Genomic DNA, 14950 nt, shown 5'->3' with positions numbered 1-14950 from the left:
GTCCTTATAAACTGATATTAATATCTAATGATAATGAATTTTTAATTCCCATAGTTTTACTTATTTTAAATATTCTTGTATCCTGTTATACCAATATTGAGATTCATAGAGATTCACCCATAACATAGCGTAGGCATAATTCGGTGGGCAAGTTGTTCGAGGCTAAGGGCATCTCAGCTGTTTCTGATTTCTAGCATGCTTTCACAGTAATGTGGGAATTATGAGAACAAAAATATTTCTTTAACATTGCTAAGAGAATGACCAATTCGGGGTTTTTTATTATTTCATCTCTAATTGTATTGGGTTACTGCTTATTTTTCCTTTTTACAGCCCTTTGCGCCATTCTTGCCACTAATTTATAACACCATTCTATGATAAAGAACTAGTATATAAAGGACTAGTGTTACGGAATTGGATAGGTTTTGCAGAGCTACACATCAAGATACATGCAGCTGCTATAAAAAGCCAAAGAAACTCAATTGCAATTTTATTGTCCAGTTTGATAGATTTCCTGCCACCTTTGTAGCAGGGAAGCTGTTTGTCACTGTAACCCTCTCCTCCAACAGCTGCACAACGTTTTATAAGCAGCAACGGCTTTTCCAGCATAATTGCACCACATTGGTTTCCTTGCACTCAGAATTTAGGTGTGCGTAACCTTTTTAAAGCCAAATTTCTTAGTATTACTTACATATTTTGCTCATTTCCTTCTTATATTTTTTTTATGTGTTCCAAATATTAGCACAGTGTATACCAAGGTGTTTATTCTGTGGCTTCTAGTTCAATAAAAATGTTAATGAAAAAATTAAATCACAACTCCGATTTGTTCTAACCAGCCAGTGCTGAATTTATGAAAGCATCTGAGACCTGCTGGTTTTTAAACATTGTAACCATGCTAGTTAGGCCTTAGATTTCATCTAGCCGTGTTACTTTGTAAAAATGACCAATGATTTTGGGGTTAATAATAGGAAACAAGTAAAGAATGGTGGACAACTTGCCTTTTTGACCTTTCAGCTTGCCCAGGTTTTAAAAGAATATAATGATTTACGCAGTACAATACACTCCTAAACTATCTGAATGTTTTAAGCTACTAGGAAGAACTAACATTTGCTTATTTCAGGCATTTAAATATATTTTACTACTTAACAGTTGCTTCATGTTACCATGTGATTTGGTTCAAGAGAAAATATTTGGGTAAATGCTGATTATATTTTTAGTAGCTCACGAAATTTTCATGGAGTAAGACTCAGAAATGTTTATATATATATGCGCTACAGTTTTATTGCGATATAAGTGGAATTTGCTGTATAAGTGGAAAAATTTAATTCACTGATCTGAATGGGAAGAAGTATAATCTTAAAACGTTAGTAGTGTGACTTTAATATACAGTGATTTCTAAATAATTGTGAGTTTTCAGTCTACGGAAGGACAGTTGTAATAAATACTGGTGAGTGTTAAGTAAATGTGTGTTCTTTGGTGCTCTGATCATTTAATACAGGAGGAGAAATAGTGTGCACAGCATTTACGTGTGTTATGTTTGCCTGATTTTCATCACTGTCAGATGAGGGAAAACCAGCAAAAGAAGCAAAGATTAGGTAGTGAAGGAATTAATATATGATGGGAATTGAAAAACTAACCTGCAGAGAAATGAATGTGGTTCAGGAGTTTTCAGAAGGTAACAGGCCATCAGGATCTCTTGAGTCCAAATCCCGTGGGCATTCATGAGTTATGGTTTTGTCTTGCCTCATTCATGAGGATGGTTTTGTCTCCGCTTTTCCTTGCTACCTTGCAGAAGGTAGGGTCCCCCTACCTCAGGAGAGTCACTGGACTTTCAGAGAGGAGAAGGAACTTGGAGACTAGGATGTGCAGCCTCCTTTAGAGACGTGTACCCTCCAAGATGTGTGGTTATGACACAATACTTCACCTTTTCTAGGAGTTACCTTGTTACAGGCTCTTTTGTAGTAGGTGTGTGGGAAGGCTTTTCCTAATCAATTCCCCTGAGGAGAAGAAAGTATCTTCGTTACTCAGCAGGCAGAATAGTCAGGAGCGGGGTTCTGTTCCACTTGCAGGCTCTTACATGTGCAGCATGTATGCTTAGTGGGGAGCTCCTCCATCTCATTATTCACTCAGTTTGAGTGAGTGGAATGCCATGAATAAAGCTGCAGAATGCTAAAATTTCACTAATTCAAACTGGGGGGAAAAAAAAAAAAAACCCAACAAAACCAAAACCCAAACGTGAGATAGGGGATAGGACTAGAGGAGCAAGGTAAGCTGAGAATTTATGAAGCCGGAAAGAACAGGGTCAGCTGGGTAGAGGAAGCTGCAGGGAAACCTTAAGAGTGTAATAGAAATTTGGTACTGGTTGAGAAGTGCCAGAGATCTCAAAAAGAAGAAAGAGGGAAACATTTGCAGCAGAAAGAATGGATGCATGAAGAGGCAAACAGCTGTGAGAGAGTCCTCCTCAGCAAAGATGACCTGAAGAGGGAATGGGTTCTCATCTGTGTATCTTGGCATAAAAATCATTGGAAGATGTGACCTGTGCCTGCAACCTCAAGAATTGTTGGTGGCCTCCTTTGTTGTGGCTGCAGAGTCTGGGGCAAGCCTCCTCCATACTTACTGCTACCTGTGCTCAGGTTGTGGCCGTGGGGACTGAACTGGGCCTCTGGGCCATGGGTTTGAAATGAATCATGTGGAGTCTCTGCTCCAGGGCTGCCAGCAACACATGGAGACATTGGAAAAGGATGGCTGAAGAGAGGAGTGTACTAGCCCTATAGCTGGGAATTAGGACAGTGCAGAGTGGTAAACTCTGAATTTTGTGACAACGTATTGTTGTTAATAACTAGATATCAGCTGTGCTCAAGGCAGAATTTGCCAGTCTACTGAACTGTAGGAATGGTAACAGGGATTGAGATAGAGAGGAAATACATACCTTGAAAGGATAATGTGCTTAAGTCTTGAAATTTAAACAAATTAAAAGCAATAGTTATATTGCTGAAAATGAGCAAATACATGTTTGATATGCTGTTCAATTTATTCTTATATGGTGGTATCACAGGAAGCTATACCTTGATTTGAAAATAAAAGGCTGTCAACGCACATCAAATTAGACTTTTACAAATTATATTGACTAGCACTTGCTTTCTTACTCTAGAAATTATTTGCATGCATATTTTTTTTCTAAGTCTGAGGAGAAAGAAGGCAAAAGTTTGTTACTTAGATGGAAATGCAGGATGCAAGAACATAAAAATGTCTTGGCACAGTGGCTTTCATTCCCCCCTAGCCTTTGTCAGTAAATGATTTTTTTGGTGGAAGCTTAGACTCCTAGAAACTTCTCTTATGTAGTGTCCTGCATAATATACATTGATTTGCTTTTCTTAGCTTTCTTCTGTGAACCACTCAGAAATAACCCAAATTCCTCAGGTCTGTGGGTTACAGACTGTAAGTCACTGTATGGTGCACACAGTAGCTTTGTATCTTTCACTTCACTGAGCTGAAAATTGGGTTTGGTATCTTCAGATAGCGGTGCCTCCCCTCTAAACAGACCCGGTTTTGTTTGGAGATTAGTTTCCACTTTTGGACAGTTAGTATTGCTAGAGAAGTGGAAAAACAGGTCAATAAAGTCCTTGTTAAGATTTAAAAAGTTGTAACACTTTCTGGAATTATGAAGACTTTATTGATGGTGTCAGCAGCAGAGGAACTAGTTTGCACTGAGCAGACTCTGTGAGGAAACAGCAGTACTATAGAATTATCTGGCCTGTCTGGCAGACATTCTCTTCCTCTCTCTCCTCTACAAAATTGCCCACCTGATAATGAAAAAAGGACAAAATCTTAACGTATAGTTAAAATATTTTCCCCATGTTCTTTAATGCAAATGTCAATCATCTTAACCTTTTTCATTGCTGTATGCTAATTTTTCTCCTTGGCAATTAGTAAATGTTGGATGTCAAATTAAGTTAAAATTAATGGCAGAGGCAAATGTTGCAGTTATTAGCTCACAAGTGTCTTTAACTGGTAGTGCGTAGAGCTGCATTCCAAGCATTGCAAACAGCTATGGATTAACCATCAAATGTTGGTGAAGATTAATGATTGGCCTTTTAGCTCACTAATTTAGAACAATTTCTAGTAATTAATTTTGTATTATCAGTTTTACAGTTGCAAGTGCCTTAAGGAAAATAAAAAATGACCTAAGTACATTTAAGGTTTTTCAAGCTAACAGTGGTCTTGCAAATTGTTGCATGCTTGCAGATCCACATGTTCAGTCTTTCACACCTGTATGTACTATCTCTGTCTACTTGTATTTAGTAATCATAGCTTCTACTTTTCTTTGCATTTTCTTTGAGAATTCTTTTGTTAACCTTAGGTGTTTTCTTAGGGTGTATTATTTGGCTTTGAGAACTTGCATGCTTCATAAATGCCACGTCATGCAACAGAAGCGTGGGGGAAGAATTGTCCAGTACCTCCATTGTAGTACCACTGTTTCTTGGTTTCCTGTCCAACCAAATTACAGATCAATATAATGAACAGAACTGTTTACACAGGGTTGTTGAAAAGGTGGATTTACAAAGCAGTATTTCTTAGATTTGCTTTATTTTTTACATAAATAAGAAAACCTCAATAAATACTGTTTTAGGTAGTCTGTATAATTTTGTGCATTCCTACTTTAATTTGAATATGGTTTGAAGGATAGTATTTAATACATTAAGTGACCTGAATTCTTTGTGATTGTGGTGGAAGTAAAAATAGCTATCCTTTTAAGTGGATTTTGGGTTTTATTGTGACTGATATTCTCCTGTAGTTCTGTATTGTCTAATTTTCTTTACCAGTGTGTTTCTCCTTGCAGTTTCTTGCTTTGTGCTTAAATCAACGTAGCTCCTCATCAGGTTGTGCTTGGATTTATATTCTGTAAGTTTACATTGCCCATCTGTAAAGATATGTTATCTCTATTAACCTCCTTGCCACTTTTTTTTTTTTCTTTTTTCTCTAGTAGCGATTAACAATCCTGAAAAGCAGAGTTTGGCTTCCAGGGTGTTGTTCTGTAGTGGCTTCCAAACCATTGTCTATACCGTGTTTCAGATTACACCGATTGTGAAATTATATTGCATCCCTGTACCATACATTATATTTTTAACTGTTGACCATAGCTGGGTGAAGATCAACTTGCTGTAAAGTTGGCTGTATCTCTAACCTACACAGTCAGTAGAACTCCTACTTTTAATTTTTGACAGTCTTAGTTGGAATACCAGAACTACTCAATTTGTAATTCACGATTCACATGTTAACATGCAAAATTAATACAAATACCTGTGGTGCCTGTCTTGACCTCAAGGTAACACAGATGGGTTATTAGGAAGAACAAAGGATGCAACAGGAAATTGTCCTAAATGACAAAAGAGGGAAAGTAGCATGAGAAGACTTTGAATAATGAATGAGATAAGCATATATTGCTGAACTGGGAGGTTTGCTGAAACAGTGGCTACTTTTTAGATAGAATTTGGTTTTGTGATTGTTTGGATTGTGGGGGAAAAAAAAAAAACAACCAAACAACTAGGAAGTCTTAGATCTAGAAGCACTTTTCTTCCAGTGCTGAAATTTTAAGTGTCATAGTGGGAAAGAAATAGCTTGGGTGCAGGGGGACTCTATTGTTGACAAGGAAATAAGAACTGAAGCTATTAAGAGTAAATGAAACCTTGTCTATGGCATGTTTATTAATGAGGCAGGGAAGTTGCTAATGAGGGGCCAGAGAATTTTTAGCTTTCGGTAGCATAATATGGAGTATGTCATGCACATAATGATCTTGTTAGGATCACAGAGATGTGGTGGGATGGGTCCTGTGACTGGAGTGATGTAACGAAGGGTTACCAGCTCTTTAGGAAGTACAAACTGGTAAGATGAGGAATAGGATTTGTCCTTTATGTGGGAGAGCAGTTGGAGTGCATGGAACTCTGCCTGGGGATGAATAAGGAGCCAACCGAGAGTTTCTGGATTAGGTTTAAAGAGAGGACAGGTAAAGGTGACATTAGAGTGGATATCTTCTGCAGCCTGCTTGACTGGGAAGAAAAAGTAGATGAGGTCCTCTACAGACAGGAGCAATCTCATGTCTGCAGGCCCACACCCTTGTGGCCTGATATATGCTGGAGGGACAACACAGCAGGACGTAATCTGGGAGGGTCCTTGAGTTCATTGACAATTTCTTCCTCCTCCAAGTGATAGAGGAGCCAACAAGGACAGGTGTTTTGCTGGACACTCATACCATCAACAAGAGGCTTTTTGGGAATCTGAAGGTCAAAGGCATCCTTGGCTGCATTGACCATGAGATGGTGAAGTTCAGGATCCTGATGGGAGGGAGGAGAGTAAAAGCAAGCTTGCAGCACTGGGCTTATGGAGAGTGGATTTTGACTTGTTTTCAAGCAAGGTTGATTTAATGCTGTTAACAAGATGATAAATTTGGTTGGCAAGAGAAAATCTGAAGATGCAATAGCCTTTTATAAAAGGGATTGGCTTGGTAGCACACTAGAAAAAAGTCAGTGTTTAAAAAAAAAATCACAGGTATACAAACTGAGATATAACTATCTGACTGTTTCTCTAAAAGTAGTTGCTAGCACTGTAGAGTGTGTTCATGGAGTGGCAAGTGAGAAGTCATAAAGAAGGTTGCTTTTGCTCCTGCATATGAGTTTAATGATACTTACCTTGGAATGATGCATAAAAATATGAATGTTCACACTATTCAAGATTTCCACTTCAGAGTGGAAGTTCAGTCATTTTAGATGGTCCAGTTACTTCTCCATCTTTTGGGCTTTTAAAAACATTGTTATAGTATGTTAAAGAAAAAAACCCAAACCTCAGACGTGGTATTTCTTCCTCCTTGAAGTATTTTTAATAACTCAGAATTAGACATTATTACTGACTAGAAAATGAAGTTAGACTTTCAAAATGAAGAAGGATACTTTTTTTTTTTTAGATGTTAGACTTGATTTGGAACAAAGGATCCACATTCAATCTCTATTTCATCTCTTGATTTCTAAAACCCAAGCTGAACAACTTTCTTCATGCTGTCATCCAATTCATGTTACTGGGCTCAATGTGTAGGAACATGGGTTAAAGTCAAGGGCCAAGCTAGATGATTTGATGTCATGGCCTTAACCTCAGTAATTGCTTGAAGTGCTAGGGGAAAGCAGCTGTAACAGAACTGGTGATCGGCTTTTAGAATGACTTTAAAGTTGTGTTTCTGGATGCTTGCAATTTACTTGAATGAGACTGGTAATTTATCAAAGCACTTATGTAGATAGGGCTGCCAGAACTTAGAACTTCATCTTGTTGTTAAAGCTTCTTCTGTTTTGTAAGGACCCATGCAAGCATCAAGTGTTGCTTGATGAAACTCTTGCAACACTGTGGATGTGCTCTTCTTGCAAGGTGGGTTTAGTAACTGCCAGCCCTGCAAAACATCTCTGTGATTCGTTCCATTAAGATTGAGTTGTTGCTGCTGTTGAACGTGTTCTGAGTCATGTCCTACTCACCATTGCACTTGAGTTTGAGCACTGAAGAAAATCATGTTTTGTAACAGGTCCCTCCAGACACTCTCTTGTGATCATCTTAGTGTCATCGTGCCTATCCCCATTTGTATAGGAGAGAAATGGCAGCAGCAGTAATAGAATTTGACATACATGTCTCCCTCATTTGCCCCTTAGCACAAAAAAAGAAAAAAAAACAAGTGCCATTCTCATCTTTATCTTGCTAGTGACATAAGATTTTGAGGCTAGAGAGGCTGAGACGTGTTTGACAGTTTTGGAAGCAGTGCATAACCAGAGTAAAATCCAGGTCTCATACTTGGGTGTAGCTGAACAGTGTTAAAAAAAAGTAAGTATGCAGTGTAGGTAAAGCCTGCAAATACTTTTAAGGACTCATTTTTCCCATGTATTTTTCAAAATGGATGTTGCAATACCAAGTCAAATACTGAAGACAGAAGTGAGTAGCTGTGTTATTGCAGATTTGTTACAGCTGTACTTGCATTGGGTACGTATACATATACATATGATAAATTTTACTGAAATAAACCAGGAGTATTTTTTTGTTGAATGTCTCTTTAGTACTTGTTGGAATAAAACTTAGTAGTTTTGGAAATGGAGGAAGCAACAGGGAGGGAGAAGAGGAAAAGCTTGCTGCATATAAGATCAAGTTTTCCAGTGTTGTGGTTTAGGCCCAGCTGGCAAGAAAAGACCATGTGGCTGCTTGTCTTTCCCCCGGTCAGATGGGGGAGGAGAAAATAGAAGGAAAGGCTGGTGGGTGGAGGCAAGGACAGGGAGGGATCACTCACCCGTTGTGGTCATGAGCAAAACAGACTCCACTGGGGGAAGAAAAATAAATTTAATTTGTTACCCATCAAATCAGAGTAGGGCAGTGAGAGATGAAACCAAATCTTAAAAACGCCTTCCCCCATGCCTCTCCTCCTTCCTGGGCTCAGCCTTGCTTCTCATTTGTCTGCTTCCTCCCCCTAAGTGGCACAGAAGGCAGGGAATGGGGGCTGTGGTCAGTCCATCACACGCTGTCCCTGCTGCTCCTCCCTCCTCAGAGGAGGGGTACTCACACTCTGCCCCTGCTCCAGCGTGGGGTCCATCCCATGGGACACAGTCCTCCACCAACTTCTCCAACATGAGTCTTTCCCATGGGCTGCAGTTGCCCTAACCGCTGTGATGTGGGTCCCTTCCATGGGTGTGTGGTCCTTCAGGAGCAGACTGCTCCAGCGTGGGTTTCCCACAGTGTCAGGGGCTCTTCGAGTGCAGCCATCTGCTCCAACATGGGGCCCTCCCCAGGCTGCATGACCCTCCATGGCTGCAGGGGCACAGCCTGCCCTCTCCCCACAGGCTGAGGGGAACCTCTGCTCTGGGCACCTCCTCCTGCCTTTCTGCACTGACCTGGGGGTATGTCTGGCTCTCTCACACCCCACTGCTCTCTCCATGCTGATTCTCCCCACTTTGTTTCCACTTCCACGGCTGCTTCTTCTATTGTGTTTTCCCTTCTTGAACAGGTTAATGGCAGAGGCGCTGAATGGCTCGGACATGCCCAGCTCTGATGTGGAACCAGGGGAGCTTTTCTTGATTTTTTCACAGAAGCCACCCCTGTGGCCATTCTCTCATTACCAAAACTGCCCACCACAGAAACCCAACACATCAAGACTTCAGAAAAGTAATGATTTGACCAAAAGTAGCAGCTGTGCTTAATCATGTTTTTGAAAACAAATTAAAAGTGCAAGGGAGAGCTGCTTAGCCTAGCTGGGGTTGATTTTGACATCCTGACTGTGGTACAGTTCAAGAGGGAAGTATTTCTGAAATAATGATGCTCTATTTAGCAACACAATATAATCAAATATTTTATAGATCCATTGTGTCAGGTGGATGATCTTCATCATTTGTAATCATTCACACTTTATGGTTTGTACATAACTGATTCAAACCTAGTACAGGAAGACTTTTTTTTTAACAGGAGGAGGTAGATACCCCATTTCTGTTGCTATAGACTCAAATTTCAGTTAAATCAACTTGAACAAATAACAAGCTTCAGGTCATGTGTTAGAACAGTATGGTGTTCCTACAGGACTTAAATTTATATTTGATTGATGGAGAAAATAGTATGTTAAAAAGCTAGTGTTGACAACACAACCTGCCAAGAATATCCCTTTTTACCTTTGTTCTTTCTTTGCTCCCCTCTGATTTGTTAGCTGCAATTTCTAGTACCTTTTTATCCTGTCAAGTTAGTTTTTTAGTTAAATCTATTGTCTTAAGAGAAAATATTCCTACTAACCAATTGTCACTTTCAATGCCATGTACATGGATTTTTAGATGAGATTCAAATGAATAAGTTTAGTATGTAAGAGAATAAGAAAATGTACACTCATATATTTAGTAAAATATACTGCTTTGTCTAGGGAAAATGTTTATGATGAAGAAAATGGTTTGAAAAAATAAAGCCCTCAGCTGCAGCTTATATATTGGGAAAATTTTGAAAACTAAGCTTATAGAAGATAAATCTAAATCCTAAATAGAAAGGTATGGATGAACTAAATTGAATGACAGCGTAGTAAAAACTTCGGTTAGTCTAGTGAGATTTTCTTTCCACACACAGCTATTTGTTTGGGCAAATCAGTTTTATTAGTACATATATCAAGTATTTTTCTAGTTTTTTTTTATCATTGTTTTTAAGGATATGTATTTAATTTTTTTCACATGCACGGGAAGGTCTTCTCACTTTAATCAGGGTGTGTAGCGGTTCTCGTGTGCCTTTTAGACCCTGTGAGTAGCATTCATCAGAGGAAAAGTCCTCTGGAGAACTTTAGGTTTCCTTTGGAAATCCCCAGGAATTTGGCTTCATTACATGCTTCTGTCTGCTCTGACTATGTGGGACTGTATTTTTTTTTTTTTAATTTTTTTTTTTAATGTAAGCCTTTGGAAAGTTCCTTCATCTTTGCAGATTGTTGGGTACACTCAGCGTGCTACAATGATGTGAAAGCTCAGCTATAGTAAGTGTGCCAGCTACTTGTCAGAGCATCCCCCCCTTACAAAAAAAAAAAAAAGATTGTTAGCTATCTCAAATTTAGTAATTCTCTGGATTTGTTGCTTTCATGTTTTTATCTGCATCCTATGCAATTACATTAATGCAGTTAGATAACTGTAATTACAGGTGACTGTAATTAGTCTAGAAACTAATGCAAATGTTAACTCAGTTAAACATTTTCACTTCTTTTACTAGAAGTAGTCTTTAAAACTCTGAGTACTTCTAGTAAACGTTTATTTTCTTGTCTTTAGGATCAGTCTAGGATGGTTTTTTTATTCTGGTGTTACTTTTTTTCCTTTGACTTCTTTTGGCCAGGAATAACAGGTACGCTTGGAAACTTGCTCTCCATTGACGTGGTCTTCAACATGAAATTCATTTTATCATGAGGACAGTATCCAATACAAATTTGTACTATACCTTTGTGATTTGAGCAATGATTTTGGTGTTTTTCAGAGAAAACAGTCATTGATATATAGTTTTTCACATACTTTCAACTCTTTTCTTTTAGGTAACTTTTGAAATGCACAAAGAGAGTCTTTCTCAAATGTACAGGGAATACCAAGGGAAAGGAGGTGAAGTGAGTGGAATACGTTCTTCAGCTCCAATTAGGACAATATCTGGAGTTAGCCAAGAAGTTGAAACTAAGGGAAAGCAACAGTATTTGGAGTTAAAAGAAGATGCTGCTGCTCCTTCCTGCATTAGTGATGATGATGCGGAGTGTGGTGCTAAAAGAAAAGATATAAATACCTCATCAGATGGTGACCAACAGACTCGTTCACTGTCTCATCATATGGAGGAGTTAGAGCAGGAAGACAGGGAGACTATGCAGGATTTAAAAGCAGTGTGTTGTGTGGAATTTTCTCCAGAACCAGAAGCAATAAAGCCCAGTGTTTCAGAAATTAGTACTGGAATAGCTGAAGCAATTGAAGATTCTCTGAGCAAAGCTGATGAGCTTGTGGAAGAAACGGTAGCTGTTACTGCTGGTTCTTCAGCAGTGCAAACTACTTTGGAAGGAGAGACTCCTGAAAGTCCAAATAGACTGGAAAAATCAACAGTAGAGGTGGAAGATGAAGATGACTTTGTTGATTTGAAAGAGGAAAGTAATATGTCTTTACCTTTGGAAGCGTTTGTAGAAACAGAGAAGGAACGTAGCTCTAATGAAGGCAAAGGAGCAAAGCAGGAAAATGCAATAGAGAAGCAATCTGAATCTGTGCTTTTAGAATCTGAAGATATAGAAGGCGTAGATGGGAGAAAGCAAGAACTGACTTCTTTGCCAGAAACAGCGAGTTCTGCGGTTCAAGAAGTAGAGACTCATCCGGATTCAGAAGGAAAAAAGAAGCTGGAAGAAGAAAAGATTCAATTTAGTGAAACCAAAAGAGCTGAAGAAAACATAAATGCACATGTGCCGGACCCTGCTGGAGCCTCTGACAGAAGAATTGCCAAGCTTGATGTTTCTAGTGTTGCATCAGATACAGAGAATCTGGAACTGAAAGCTAATACACGTTTGGAAGCACCTCTGCCCCCCAGGTCCCTGCCTGAGGTAAATTCCACCTGTCCTTCATCCGTCTAGCTTAAAAATAAAAGGAAGTTCTTATTTTATGAGATTTCTTAAAAAGTGTGCCCATACACATTTTGAGGATTTTAATATGTGTGGATTTTGAGTTATCTAAAGAACGCTTTCAACCCTTGATTAAACTAGCCATCATTCTTACGGATTTGTGTACTGAGAAGTCTATAAGATTTTATTCTTTTTACATCTACTTATGGATGCTGATGGAGACTGATTATTTCGCTAGATGGACACTTCATCTGTGTTGGTACTCTGTTCTTAAATTGGAGGAATTGAATACAACATTTATATATTCTGAGAGGATTTTATGTAGAATCTTTTCTGCTTATTTACTCAACCTCCATTTTATTCTTTTCAATCTGGTCTCTTATAATCTTAACTCTGTAGTTATTGAGAAGCAAATATTGTTTGTGGAGAAAAAAATAGCACTATGTTTCTTTTATATCCTGATGGAATTTGTGAAAATATTTTTCCACTAGCTACCCCGCAGGAGGTACACATGCATATATATATGCGTGTGTGTATATATACACTTGAAACCATACTAGGCTATTTGAAATTATGTGTATATATTTGAAACTATAAAGTTTGATAGGATTGTTACTCCATCATGTCAGCCGACCTTTTATGTGCAAGTGTAATTTAAATCTGGGCTTCTGCAGTGCTCTACCCATCTAGTCTTCTAGTTTCTAACTTCCCTTTTCATGGTTAAATAGTCACGTATCTGAGTACTTCCCTTCTGCAGACATACCTGCTAATGGATGCTCTTCATTCTGCACCATTCTTCCTTAAAGGAGGAAACCCACTGTCTACAGCAACATATACTTCCCCTGTGGTAAGGTTTGGTTGCTGCTTGTGTATGCCTAGACTGACAGGTGTGGTAGTGCAGTTGTAGACTAGTTTGTAGGTTCGGTATATCCAGTAAATAGCATTTGTGTAATAGTTTTAGCTTTATTTGTAACTATGTGCACAGCCTGAACTTGCTGGACATCTAAAATCTCAAGTCTGTTAAATGCATTTCAGTGTATGCCATGGAAACTAATTACCAGAGCATTGTTGTGTGTCTTTTGGTTGTCATTGTTGTCTTTTGTTTTTTTTGTCCCTCTCTGTCTGCAAACTTTGTATTCAGACCTCAAGGCAACAAGATTGTTCAGGACAAGAGCTAGCTGCTACATCAGATGGGCAGAGAAGAGACTCTAGATCAACTGTGTTCCGTATTCCTGAGTTTAAGTGGTCACTGATGCATCAGCGCTTGCTCACAGACTTACTCTTTTCCATAGAAACAGATATACAGATGTGGAGAAGGTAAATTTCTATGCTTTATATGGAGTGATCTGGAATGGCATTTCAGTTATAATTAACTTGAGATTTTCTTGCGACTGCATTGGAGTCACTCTTAGACTTCAAGTTTTGCACATTTGGTATTTTACTCATACAGTAGCCTGCCTTACTTTGTGGCCTATACCCAGATATTCTCAGATATTTTTTTTTTTTAAGACTCTTCACAGACATAAATGTGTGTTGGTGGGGGGCCTGCACATGTATTTTGACTGAAATCCTGGCTGCACTTCAGTCAATGGCAGTCTTGCTGTTGATTTTGAATGGACCATGATTTTCATGCTCCTAACATGTGAAGCAACTTCGTCTTTTATTAGTATCTAAATACGGACTAGAAAAAATATAAACCTATCCTCAATCGTATTTATTATGCCTGCATTTACAGACACTATTTTGCTGCTTTGATAGCGTTCTTTGAACACAGAGATGTTCTTTTAAATGTTCATTTAAGATGTTAATTTAAAAATTCATCATAATATGTTAATTTAGAAAATAACTTCTAACAGAGATCTGGAATGTAATAATCAAAATGAATTTAGTAAAAAAAGGAAACTTTTGAAAACAGTGGTAATTTTGCATTTTAATGTTAAGGTTTAATAACTTCTACAGGTGGTGTCTGCTATTAGCTTGTAATTAGCTAGTGAATGTCAAACTGAACCATTTAGCTGTACTGACTTGATAAAAAGGAATGTAAGGATGAAGAGGGTATTTAAATGATGAAAACAATATAAACTGAGGTGAATTCTTGCCTGACTATTAATTTTTAGGATGTGATTAAATTAACTTCTCAGGACATCATCAGATATAGCTAAAATATACTTTTAGTTTAGGTGCTGTTTTGAAAATCTGTTTCTGTGGTTAACAGCATGTAAGTGTATGCGTTTTGTTGACTTTAAATTTCTCTGAGAAGCCCTTAGTATGTGCTTTCTTTTTCCAAAGATTTAAGTTCAAACCTAGTTCATGCTTTCAGGAAACTGTTGTAGTGCATGATAGAGTGACTTTTGCTACAGCAAGTATTCATAGAGCAGCCTATAACGTACCTTTATTCAAACGATGATTAACACACATCTTGATGTTTTTAGCAAGCTGTGGTCTGGAGAGGTTTAACAACAGAAAGGAGAGGTAGTTTCAGATTCAGATTAAGATACATCAGTTGACCCTTAAGGTCATGTGTTATTTGATGCCCCACTGCTAACTGTCTGGTTTTAGTTTTATGAAAGCATAAGGATGCTAAAATACCACAAAAATAAAGCTGTATTCTTAATGGTTTTTTTTTTTTTTGGACAGCCATTCTACAAAAACTGTGATGGACTTTGTGAATAGCAGTGACAATGTCATATTTGTGCACAACACAATTCACCTCATCTCTCAAGTGATGGACAACATGATCATGGCTTGCGGTGGTATACTGCCATTGCTTTCTGCTGCCACATCTGCTACTGTAAGAAGTTCCGTTTTTTGTTAGAAAATTTATCTCATGGGAGGACACCTTTATGTATG

General features: G+C 38.3%; 1 protein-coding gene across 1 annotated transcript in view; it reads left to right on the top strand.

Moving 5' to 3' along the window:
- LRBA (LPS-responsive vesicle trafficking, beach and anchor containing) overlaps window positions 1–14950 on the top strand; it is a 144480-nt gene that overhangs the window by 71619 nt on the left and 57911 nt on the right. Inside the window, exons 22-24 of the mRNA XM_010159865.1 lie at window positions 11051–12082; window positions 13242–13417; window positions 14738–14891. Of these exons, the coding sequence (XP_010158167.1) occupies window positions 11051–12082; window positions 13242–13417; window positions 14738–14891 (1362 nt within the window). The remainder of the gene's footprint in view (window positions 1–11050; window positions 12083–13241; window positions 13418–14737; window positions 14892–14950) is intronic.

Source organism: Eurypyga helias, unplaced genomic scaffold, assembly GCF_000690775.1.
Source record: "Eurypyga helias isolate BGI_N326 unplaced genomic scaffold, ASM69077v1 scaffold371, whole genome shotgun sequence".
In the NCBI taxonomy this organism is placed as follows: Eukaryota; Metazoa; Chordata; class Aves; order Eurypygiformes; family Eurypygidae; genus Eurypyga; species Eurypyga helias.
The sequence above is the reverse complement of the archived record's forward strand: the minus strand, read 5'-3'. Positions and strand labels throughout refer to the sequence as shown.